Source organism: Oncorhynchus gorbuscha, linkage group LG03 (genome assembly GCF_021184085.1).
Source record: "Oncorhynchus gorbuscha isolate QuinsamMale2020 ecotype Even-year linkage group LG03, OgorEven_v1.0, whole genome shotgun sequence".
Classification (NCBI taxonomy): domain Eukaryota; kingdom Metazoa; phylum Chordata; class Actinopteri; order Salmoniformes; family Salmonidae; genus Oncorhynchus; species Oncorhynchus gorbuscha.
In genome coordinates, this window is record NC_060175.1 from 11,045,427 (window position 1) to 11,058,206 (window position 12,780).

Consider the following 12,780-nt stretch of genomic DNA (forward strand, 5'->3'; position numbering starts at 1 on the left):
ATGGTGCAAACTGTAGGGTCCAAGTCCTTCGTCCAAAAGGTGGCAAAACGTAGCAAAATGCTTTTCAACACACAAAATGTTTCTTATTGGACAAGTAGAGGTAGTCCCTCCCTTTTTCACTCTGTTTTCTAACATTTGGTGCCTAATGAACAGCTCTCTGCCTGGCATGCTAGCTGGTCTTAAATGGTGCACACAGCAGTTCTGTGTCTTCGGCAGATGCAGGTATGGACAGAGCAGAGTAGATCAGAATGAAACTGTCACACACTTCCTGTTTTTCACCCAGCCATAGGAAAACAACCAGCCAACACAGTCACATGAGCTAGAGACCACATTTTGAGGGGAGGGAAAGGGAGAGAGAGAGCGAGGGAGGGAGCAAGAGAGAGTGAGAGAGAGTGAGGGAGGGAGAGAGAGAGAAAGAGAGTGAGAGAGAGTGAGGGAGCGAGAGAGAGAGGGGGGAGAGAGAGAGACAGACAGAGAGAAAAAGCACGAGAGAGAGACAGAGTGAGAGAGAGAGAGAGAGAGAGAGAGAGAGAGAGAGAGAGAGAGAGAGAGAGAAAGAAAGAAAGAGCGCGAGAGAGAGAGAGCGAGAGAGGGAGAGAGAGGGGGAGAGAAAGGGGGGGGGGAAGTTAGAACATCTGAGTTGTATTAAGACAAGATCACAAATGCCAAATCTTTCCAAGAAGATATTCTCTGCCATAAAAAGCTATATCTGGATAATTCTGGCAGACACAGAATGGAAAACTTATTAACTTAACCTTACTTAAAGAAATAACTTGCAGTTATTTTAAGGATGGACTGTCTTCCCCAGGGCCAACAGATCTCGCCAGCCAGGGATCCGTGTTCACAGAGTGTTGATATAGGATCAGTTTCACATTCTAGGTTATAATAAATAAGATTATGGACAGAGGGGACCTGGTCCTACATCAACACTCCTGCTCCGAGACTCATTGTGAAAACGAGCCCAGACAAGTGTGGGACATCTTTTATCATGAGGTTTCATCTGCCCATATTGTTGTTTTCACTGAGCTACTGCTGCCTCTCTGCCCCTAACCTCTGTCTACAGCAACTGTACAGCTACACGTAGTGACATAGAGTGTCAGGGGCTGTTGCCTGATGGAATGGACCTCAGGGGATACTTGGATGTTATTGTTGTTTGTTTCCTATGCGTTGTCCCAACAACAAAATGGGAACCATGGGAACCATGCACCTCTGTTGTAACGCAGATTAGTATTCTGATGTTCATATTTACCATGTTATGTGTTACTGGGTATCTGGAAAGGTGCAAATTAAAAGTATTATTGCTATTATTGCAATAACATATCCACTGGCAGCCAAAATAAACAGCGTTCATCGATCCACATCCCACATAGTCTGCTAAAGAAATATCACCTGTATTAAACACACTTAACCCCAAAAAAAGGTCTACTATGGCAAATGGAATCTCATATGTTTTGAGACCTGGGTTTATATGTGCCAGTAAAGCTGGTCATTCATGGTGTTTTGTCTCCGTGTATTTAAGACATTTGTATCAACGTGTAAGATCATTGGGCTTCTCTTACATGACTATTATAAACTTTGAGGTTTGGGTCCTGGGTGCTGATTAGCTGAAACAGAATTCTAGCCAATCGTAAACAGTGCATTTGGAAAGTATTCACTTGACTTTTTCCACGTTTTGTTACGTTTACAGCCTTACTTTAAAATGGATTAAATGTTTTTTTTTCCCCCTCATCAATCTACACACAGTACTCCATACTGAAAGACAAAGCAAAAACAACTGTATAAATAAATAAAACTTGAAATATAACATTTACATAAGTATTCAGACCCTTTACTCAGTACTGTGTTGAGGCACCTTTTGGCAGTGATTATAGCCTTGAGTCTTTTTTGGTATAATGCTGATTGGTGGAGTGCTACAGAGATGGTTGTCCTTCTGGAAGGTTCTCTCATCTCCACAGAACTCCTTCAACCTCATGGCTTGGTTTTTGCTCTGACATGCACTGTCAACTGTGGGACCTTATATAGACAGGTATGTGGCTTTCCAAATCATGTCCAATCAATTGAATTTACCACAGGTGGACTCCAACCAAGTTGTCGAGACATCTCAAGGATGATCAATGGAAACAGGGTGAACCTGAGCTCAATTTCAAGTCTCATAGCAAAGGGTTTGAATACTTATTTAAAGAAGGTATTTCTGTGTTTTAAAAAAATACTATATATACAGTATATATCAAATAAATGATTAACAAAACATTTTTTTTAAACATATTTTTATTTTCCCCTCACAAAGTTGTCAAATTACGAATGTCACCTAATCAAAGTGAAGGACACTTACTAAAAATATGCTTTTTTTCCCATCACTACAAATGTAAAAACCAGTAAATAACCGCACAAAGCAATGGTATGAAGAACAGCAGTACAATAGATGGCATATATCTCCACATAAATCAGTTTGGTCTTTATAAGGTACGTGGGAGAGAGAAGATGTTAGAAGCTATAGTCAACCCATCAAGTCCATTGGCTGTCCACCATCAAGTCCATTGGCTGTCCACCACAGCATAGGCAGGATCAAAGGCAGAAGACGTGGTGCTGCTGTATTGTAATCTGATTGTTGAGGCATGGTTCCTCTAGCCTGGTCCCAGATCTGTTTGTGTTTTTCGTTAACGCCAATGGTGAGTCGGAACCATAGGGGTTGACAAGACAGCACAAACATGATCTGAGACTAGGCTATGGGTTTTCTCCAAGGCCTCCCTGATGCCTCCATGCTTATTCCAAGACAGATACAAAGCATTAGGCGTATCTTTATTTTCTAAGTGTTCAATTTCAAAAGTAATGTGTGGTTTGCATACCTGATGTGTTTATGAATTATGATAATGGTCTAAGGTGGCATTAAAGTCATGGGAAGATGTATTTTTCTTGGTTGCATCTTCTCAGTCTGAAATAACTTTTTGTATTTCAGCAGATACACTATCGTGTAACAAATATGTAACATTTATCCAAATTAAGATTTAGTTTGTAACCATGATTTTGTTTCATGGTTGGAAAATCACTAGCTAATCACTTCTGCCTTTTCTATTTGACCATACCCTCTGCACTAGTATGACAGTTATGGCCTACCAAACTGTATGTGTTTTTATATCAAATGTGGGAGAGGTCCATTTTAAATGTTAAAAGCTAACAAATCTGCAGACATCCTTAATTTTCATGGTTTACAGTCCATTTGATGATAGAGGTATATTTCAATGGGATTTACCTTGATTCAAAAGGCCCTTTTAAATATGCCTCAACCCTCTTGTGACACTACATCACAATGCTGAATGTGTACTACTAACTATATGTCTTAAGTCATACAGTAGCCTATGTGCAGAATTGAAATAGTCTGCCTTGGAACCAACATTGTTGTGGGGTCATAGGGGACAAGAGGCTAAACTGCCCTGGATAAGCCTGTGATGTAGCTGCTTTAGGGGGGTTTGGGAGGGAGCACTGGGTCCATACTCCCAGCAATGGGTCTTCCTCACCTCTCCACTATGAGAGCTGTTGTGTGGTGGGATTTATTTTTCAAAATGGCTGCCATGGCTACACATTGGTGGTGGATGAGGTGAGCTTCCCCCTTACTTTGTAAAGCGCTCTGTAAATCCAATCAATTATTATTATTGGGGTCGTGAATGTCGAGTGACTAAAGTGCAAGATCCCTGCTTTATTCTGTGGCCTATAGACTCACTAAAGGACACTACACATGAGAAAAGCAAAAAGCTTTTTTCCAAAAATGTTTTGTTTTTTATTAAGAAATAAAAAGGTTTAATGTTTTTCTCAGTAAAACCCTGTTTTAAAACACACATTTTTGTTTTACAGGTTATTTAGCGCCATAGAAATAAAAAATAAAATCTTTCAAATTGTATTTGAAAAATGTTTCTTCTTCATGGATTAAAAACATTTCCCCCTTGTACATTCTTAAAAAGGATGGGCTGGTATGTAATGACATGTAATGTATGAGGCAGGAGAGTTAGATAACTTTAACATTATGTTTTCTATCTGTAGGGATCAGTAGCCTGTCTGATTATAGACAGCTCATCTCAATGGAAATGGAGAATGCGATCCAAATGACACCCTATTCCCTATATAATGCACTACTTTTGACCAGAGACCTGTGTCAAAATTAGTTCACTATGTAGAGAATAGGGTGCCATTTAGAACACAAGCAGAGACTTCTCCAATCTCCAGCGATGGGACTGGGTGTCAATATCTTCACTGTAATAATGTATTCTCATTTGGTTTTTCAGTAAGCTTCTTTGATACAACACCTGTAAGGTACCTAGCTCGCTAACTACTAGCATTTTTTTTTTACAGGTACCTAGCTAGCTAACAACTAGCGGTTCGTTTCTGTGCGACATAATACATCTTCTGTACAAACAAACAGCACTACGGTAGATAGACAGGCTTATGTTTGGCGGCAGCATCATTTCAGAATGTCACCGAACCTCACAGGCCAATTCCGACTACCAAATCAGATTTGAGATAGTCATTATAAAATGGCAGGATAACTTTTCTTTGCAACTCCAGATATTTTAAAACGTGTAATATTTTTGATAAAGATTAATCAAATTCTGTGTGTTATGACAGAAAGCGATACTACTGCATTGAACGTTGTTTCTTTGTTGATATTATGGCATAAGATTTTGTGGTAGGTTTTCTTTGGCCCCTGAAATTGTCGTAATTTTGTCTCTTGCATTGTTTAAGCAAGTGTTTTATTTTTTATTTCTCTCTACAAAGTTAAAAGTACCACCTATTTGAAAAACAGAGTGAAAAAATACTTATCTTTCTACGAAGTATTGCACATTACAAATTGCAGTTTTGTTGATGAACAGTAGGTTGTTAAATGACGTTACATCCTCAGGAAGTATTAATAACTGGTGACGGGGTGGTCATTTTACATTTTGAATACAAAAAAGGCAAAAACGTGATTGAAAAACAATCAAAGTACAATAAACTAAACGTTCTGAATTTATACCCCTGGGGGGGGGACGATTTTTTTTTTTTTTATGGAATAGAATCAATAGAATTAAGCGAAGCTTCCGTTTCACTGCATGTGGTTTCACATTTCAACATTCCATTCTAAGAATATCTTTGCATTGTGAATCATAAACGCTTCAAATTCCAACAGGTTTTTGTTTGAATTGTTTCTGCCTCTTTGAAAAGCTGTACAATTATAATATTTAAAACTATACTAAGATATGACAACCGATAGATAGGGAGTGTGAAAAGGCTGGAGGAAGTGGATAGTATAAGTTAGTATATTAATCAATTACCCATATGTATTATCATTACATCAGAATGTACACTGACCTAGCCTGCAGAAATTCAATAGAAAGATCTGATCGATGTGATTGAGAAGCAGTCTGCTTGCATTTTGAATGGTTCCTTAATCAATTTTTATGATCAATATTTACTGTATGGGGAGTTTACATTAATGTGTAAAGTTATTGTGGCAGGTCCTTTAGGCTCCTGTCAGTCCATTAGAGAGACAGACTCAAGAGATGCTATATGCATTATATAGTGTGATGTTGTGCTTGCTGTTAACTTGCCACTATGTCATGTCCTCTATCTATAGCCAGCGATACAACAACACACTAAAACACTAAGAATAAAGGAAAAAAACTCACTTCGTTACTTAGTGCAAATAATTAAATCACAGACTTGAAAGACGTATGATGTAGCTATTGTATGCACTGGGATGGATGGCATGTAGCAGTAGTGTCCTTCACCAGCATAGTATAGTCTACTTTAAAATGGAGTTGGGCTGACTGTATGTATGTACACTAGACACTGTACAAGGAGGACAGGTTTGTGCCTCCACAGTCAGAGCCAGGTACAGTTGCCGGCACTAAAAAGCTAGGTTGTACTGCAGTGTTATTTATACAGACAGAACAATTGCTGCAAGGTGCTCAAGTACCTTCTAGCAAATAGTTGTGTCAAAAACCAGTATTCCAGACCAGGGCAGTATTTTAAAACCCTAACTTTTTAGCAACTGTAGATGAGATGCTCTGGACCATGAACGCTGCCTAGTAGTGGAGGCACGTTCAGGTTCAGTTGTAATTTTACAACAAACATCGACGACAAACAACACTCGACTAATCTCACTGTATACAAGGGGGGCACCACCTCCACGATATTATCGTACTATAGACATTAGTTAAGCTGAGAAGAGAGAGGGGCTAGGTTGATCTAGATACAAACATGACATAGTCAAATGTTACTGCTCAAAACATGACACACATTTAGTTCTTACGGTTTTATACGGCCCTTTTTGTATTATGTATTTTCTTCTCTTAAAAAAAAAAAGGATTCCTAAAATAGATACGACCGCTTATAGTTCTACAGGAAAGAAGAAGAAGTAAAAATGGACCATGTACTGATTCTGCTTGCTCCAAGTGGCATGGAAATCTACATTTCCTTCTAACTACATTAATCGTAATAACAGTAATATTAATAACAATAGTTTAATAAAAAATATTAAAAACATAGACAGGAAACCAATAATGTAACTTCCTCTGTAGAAAACAAAAACAAAAAGAAGACTCCTAGTGCAGATACATAGCAATGTAAACCTGGTCCTATAACTAGTTTAGTGATAATATAGTATAATAACATAGAAAGCGGGTCATTTCTTTTTTTTTCTTTTTTTCTTATTTAAAATTCGTTCCTCTCACAGAGAGCGCTCACATCATAGTTTCTACAATAGTGTGGGTGGGCTTGATCAGGCCGTTGTTCCCGTTAGGGTCCAGGGGGTAGGCCAGCTCGGCAGACATGCCCTTGGGACGGTGGTCGACTGGACGGGAGCTAGCACCTCCCAGCGGAGCTGCCACAGCCTTGATTCTCTGGGTGGAGACAACAATAAGAGAGCTCTGTTAAACTCCACTAAATACCAATATACTGTAAAAGTATGATTATATTACGGCAAGTGTACCTGTTACAGATGGATCAACTTGAAAAATGACCTCAAGACTCACCGACTTCTACTGGCTTAATCACAACTTTGTTGGGAGCTCCACTATATCAATCAAGAGGTCAAGATGAAGCTTCTGAACTACATGAAGTACCTAGGGGTAGGAGCTAGGGCTTAGGGTGTAGGGTAAAGAACCTAGGGGTAGGAGCTAGGGCTTAGGGTGTAGGGTATAGAACCTAGTGGTAGGAGCTAGGGCTTAGGGTGTAGGGTCTAGAACCTAGGGGTAGGAGCTAGGGGTTAGGGTGTAGGATCTAGAACCTAGGGGTAGGAGCTAGGGCTTAGGGTGTAGGATCTAGAACCTAGGGGTAGGAGCTAGGGCTTAGTGTGTAGGGTATAGAACCTAGGGGTAGGAGCTAGGGCTTAGGGTGTAGGGTCTAGAACCTAGGGGTAGGAGCTAGGGGTTAGGGTGTAGGATCTAGAACCTAGGGGTAGGAGCTAGGGCTTAGGGTGTAGGATCTAGAACCTAGGGGTAGGAGCTAGGGCTTAGTGTGTAGGGTATAGAACCTAGGGGTAGGAGCTAGGGCTTAGGGTGTAGGGTCTAGAACCTAGGGGTAGGAGCTAGGGCTTAGGGTGTAGGGTCTAGAACCTAGGGGTAGGGGCTAGGGATAAGGGTGTAGGGTCTAGAACCTAGGGGTAAGGGCTAGGGCTTAGGGTGTAGGGTCTAGAACCTAGGGTAGGGGCTAGGGCTTAGGGTCTAGAACCTAGGGTTAGGGGCTAGGGCTTAGGGTGTAGGGTCTCGAACCTAGGGGTAGGAGCTAGGGCTTAGGGTGTAGGGTCTAGAACCTAGGGGTAGGGGATAGGGCTTAGGGTGTAGTGTCTAGAACCTAGGGGCTTGGGGGATAGGGTTTAGGGTGTAGTGTCTAGAACCGAGGGGCCCGGGGCTAGGGTTATAGGAGTTGTGTACTAACCTCTATGAGTGGTCCATCGGACTGGATGATCTTGATGACCACCACCATAGGAATACAGATCATAGAAGTCAGGGCCAGAGTCCAGCCCACACCGATGGACCAGTCGGGGTACTCGTAGACCTTGTTGTAAGTCAAAGGTTTGTATTTGACCAAGGAGAAGACAAAGCAACCCTGGAGGCAGAGAGAAAACACCAATGGACGGTAAATATATTCATGCTAACTCAAATTCATTGTCTGACAATGAGGAAACGGTTTGGCGTTCTGGTACATTTGCAGTGCCAGCTTGCACTAGCTAACTATCAGTTAGCAAAACAAGGGATCTACTTGAAAACTTTCTTGTTCTCAGTAATACAATACTTGATGCTGGAAAAAATAAAAATAAATTATGCAAACCGAGTCTTTCAATTCATTCAGACAAACACCTATTGTTTCATGAGCATTTTGGAAAACAAATTAAAATTAAAACAATTATTGACGTAATTGATAAAGTTACAGCCATATACAATTATGGCGTCTAAAATTATAATAATATCAGAGCTGGTAGTAATTGACATCCACTAACACATAGTCTCCTCAAATTCTCCTTAGTCCCTTTCATTCTCCTTGAATTCTCTTTAATCTCTCCTTAGTCCGTCTCAAGAGAACAAATAGCACTATGTTTCCTGGCTGTTAAGACACAGGATATTCAATGAGATTAAACAGGATTAGCCTCCGGACGGAGCCAAGCACCACATTTCCCAAATGCCTCAACAGTTTTAATCCAGCAAGCACACACAGCATGGGACTCCGGGCCAACGGTTACCCTTTAACCTCCATGGACAGAGGGCCAACGGTTACCCTTTAACTACCAGGGAGGCAGGGCCAACGGTTAACCTTTAACTACCAGGGACAGAGGGCCAACGGTTAACCTTTAACCTCCATGGACAGAGGGCCAACGGTTAACCTTTAACTACCAGGGTGGCAGGGCCAATGGTTAACCTTTAACCTCCATGGACAGATGGCCAACGGTTAACCTTTAACCTCCATGGACAGAGGGCCAACGGTTAACCTTTAACCTCCATGGACAGAGGGCCAACGGTTACCCTTTAACTACCAGGGAGGCAGGGCCAACGGTTAACCTTTAACTACCAGGGAGGCAGGGCCAACGGTTAACCTTTAACCTCCATGGACAGAGGGCCAACGGTTAACCTTTAACCTCCATGGACAGAGGGCCAACGGTTAACCTTTAACCTCCATGGACAGAGGGCCAACAGTTAACCTTTAACTACCAGGGAGGCAGGGCCAACGGTTAACCTTTAACCTCCAGGAGCACTGGGCCAATGGTTAACCTTTAACCTCCAGGAACATCGGGCCAATGGTTAACCTTGAACCTCCAGGAGCACTGGGCCAACGGTTAACCTTTAACCTCCAGGGATGCAGGATCACCGGTTAACCTTTTCTGTAGGAGCTTGCATCCCAAATGGCACCCTATTCCATATGTAGTGCACTTCTTGACTAGGGCCCGTAGGTTACATTATATAGAATACAAATATATCAAAGGTACCATTTGAGACAAAGTTAATGTGAATGAACATAAGACTCACCACACAAAGAAGAGGTGTGATAAAAGACCAGCTCCATTTCATCCAGGCATTTGGTCTGTAGCCAATCATGTCTTCAATCGCATCATAGAAATTATCAACGCCTGATAGGAGGAGAGAAAAAAAAAAGAGCATTTTGTCAGATTGATGTAAATAGGGGCCCTATATTCCTTTTATAGTGCACTACTTTTAGACCAGGGCCTATAGTAGGGCTGTGGTCAGAAAGACGTCCACTATAGGAACTATAGGGTACCATTTCGGATGGAGACAGTATTCTATCTTGTGTTCCTCTTTATACTGGGACACAGCCTGTCTAGGTCTAGATGTCATGTTGACGGTGTCCGGAGATATAATGCAACAATAAATTGAGACAGAACTGTGACATCTCTATACAGCTTGGAGTGGTTGTGAATGTATTTCCCTGATGGAGCCCGAGAACATTTAAGGACCACAGCTCCTACACAGACATACACAGACAGAGCATTATTTTCCAGAGCAGACGTACCATAAACCCAGGCTACAGCAATACATTCAAAGAATGCAACCCACAAAAGGCACACACCGCTGGCTGCATAGTAGTCAAAGAGCTGAAAGACATACATGCCACCCTGTGGGAGAGAGACACAGGCAGGATTTAGTGCTTGGCTCATGTGTGAATGTAGGATTTAATGCATAGATTTACAACAACAACAAAAAGGGTTCCAAAATGGTTCTTCGGATGTCCCCATAGGAGAACCCTTCTGTGTAAAGGGTTCCACGTTGAACACAAAAAGGGTTCTCGCTGGAACCAAAACAGGTTCTTCAAAAGGTTTCTCCTATGTGGACAGCTGAAGAACCATTTTAGGTTCTACATAGCACCTCATTTTTCTAAGAGTGTAGTGGTGGGAGAATAACCATTTGCATCCCAAATAGCACCCTGCTCCCTACATAGTGCAGTACTTTTTACCATAGCCCTATGGGCCCTGGTCAAATGTAGTGCACTTTACATAATAAGGAATGATGCAGTCATGTTCCGACACAATAGCCCAACGGAACCTTGAGCCGTCCCGAGTTCCAACTCTGAACAGAGCACTCAGTCAGAGAGGCAACATGAGATTGTGATGTCATGGAAAAAGAACAGGCTACTGTGGTCGAAATTACATAAAGCAGTAAGTCCCTGACTCCCTGGCTGTCTAGGGGGCTTAGTGGGGTAGGATTAGGGAGTAGGGACTGTGGTGGGTTTGGTCTTTCTGAGGGTCATCCCATGCTCCTTTCTATGTTACGAGGCTGAGAGGCAGGGACACAGCACAGTATCTCCAAGTATAGCTAGCTAGCAATACCTTTTTACAGCTCATGATGCCCTGGATTGAGATGAGCTTCCCAGAAAGTGACTGACAGTTCAGTAGGGTTTCTCAGAGTGGAGATAAAAGAGAGTGAGGTGTATGTGTGAGCCAAATATTTCTCTAAATAGACCATACAGTAGGCTACTGGGAAGCTCAGGCCACACCAGAGTATTTGAAGTGGTGCTATTGTGAGGTACTGGCATGAGATAAGATAGGAAAATAGAAAGGGGAACTGTATGCATGGGACTCTTGTTTCTGGGGGAATTTGAGGTTTAAAAGCTTCACAAGACCATGTTCTATTCAAGGGCAGTGGGAACCATTGCCATAAGGTGAAGCTGCATTGTCTACATTGCCTTCAGAAAGTATTCACACCCCTTGACTGTTTTTCCACATTCTGTTGTATTACAACATGAATTTAAAATGTATTACATGTATATATGTTTTGTCACTGGTCTACACACAATACCCCATAATGTCAAAGTGGAATTATGTTCTTCAAAATGTGTACACTTGAATTAATTATGAACAAATTAAATGTCTTGAGTCGTTAGGTATTCAACGACTTTCTTATAGCAAGCCTAAATAAGTTCAGGAGTACAAAATGTGCTTAACAAGTCACATAATAAGTTACATGGGCTCACTCTGTGTGCAAATTATTGTTTTTAACATGATTTTTAATGACTACCTCATGTCTGTACCCAACACATATAATTATCTGTTAGGTCCCTCAGTCGAGCAGTGAATTTCAAACACAGATTCAACCACAAAGACCAGGGAGGTTTTCCAACGCATCGCAAAGAACGATACCTGTTGGTAGAATGGAAAAAATAAAAAAGCAGACTTTGTATATTCCTTTGAGCATGTTGAAGTTATTAATTACACTTTGGATGGTGTATCAATATACCCAGTCATACAATGATACAGGCGTCCTTCCTAACTTAGTTGCCAGAGAGGAAGGAAACCGCTCAGGGATTTCACCATGAGGCCAATGGTGACTTTAAAACAGTTATAGTTCATTGGCTGTGACATGAGAAAACTGAGGATGGATCAACAACATTGTAGTTACTCCACAATACTAAACTAATTGATCTTGTTTGCAATAAGGCACTAAAGTAATACTGCAAAATATGTGGTAAAGAAATTAACTTTATGTTTGGGGTAAATCCAACACATCACTGAGTACCATTCTTCATATTTTCAAGCATAGTGGTGGCTGCATCATGTTATGTAATCATTAAGGACTGGGGAGGGATGGTACCAGGTTTCCTCTAGAAGTGACGCTTGGCATTCAGGCCAAAGAGTTCAATCTTGGTTTCATCAAACTGAGAGTCTTTAGGTGCCTTTTGTCAAACTCTAAGCAGGCTGTCGTGTGCCAATAAACTGAAGAATGACTTCTGTCTGGCCACTCTACTATAAAGGCCTGATTGGTGGAGTGCTGCAAAGATATTTGTCCTTCTGGAAGGTTCTCCCATCTCCACAGAGAAACTCTAGTGCTCTGTCAGACTAACCATCAGGTTCTTGGTCACCTCCCTGACCAAGGTCCTTCTCCCCGATTGCTCAGTTTGGCCGGGCAGCCAGCTCTAGGAAGAGTCTTGGCGGTTCCAAACTTCTTCCATTTAAGAATGATGGAGGCCACTGTGTTCTTGGGGACCTTCAATGCTGCAGAAATATTTTGGTACCATTCCCCAGAACTGTGCTTCGACCCAATCCTGTCTCTGAGCACTACGGATAACTCCTTCGACCTCACGGCTTGGTTTTTGTACTGTCAACTGTGGGACCTTATATAGACAGGTATGTGCCTTTCCAAATCATGTCCAATCAATTGAATCTACTACAAGTAGACTCCAACCAAGTTGTCGAGACATCTCAAGGATGATCACTGGAAACAGGATGCACCTGAGCTCAATTTCAAGTCTCATAGCAAAGGGTCTGAATACTTATGTAAATACGATATTTCTGTTTTTTATTTT

The 12,780-nt window shown here is 41.5% G+C and overlaps 1 protein-coding gene across 1 annotated transcript in view; it reads right to left on the reverse strand.

Annotated features, from left to right (window-relative positions):
• Positions 1 to 2,351: 2,351 nt before the first annotated feature.
• LOC124025681 (sodium- and chloride-dependent taurine transporter-like) overlaps positions 2,352 to 12,780 on the reverse strand; it is a 37,137-nt gene continuing 26,708 nt past the window's right edge. The window contains exons 11-14 of the mRNA XM_046339026.1: positions 9,994 to 10,096; positions 9,492 to 9,592; positions 7,909 to 8,079; positions 2,352 to 6,872 (exon numbers count right to left, since the gene is read on the reverse strand). Of these exons, the coding sequence (XP_046194982.1) occupies positions 6,714 to 6,872; positions 7,909 to 8,079; positions 9,492 to 9,592; positions 9,994 to 10,096 (534 nt within the window). The 3' untranslated portion in view covers positions 2,352 to 6,713. The remainder of the gene's footprint in view (positions 6,873 to 7,908; positions 8,080 to 9,491; positions 9,593 to 9,993; positions 10,097 to 12,780) is intronic.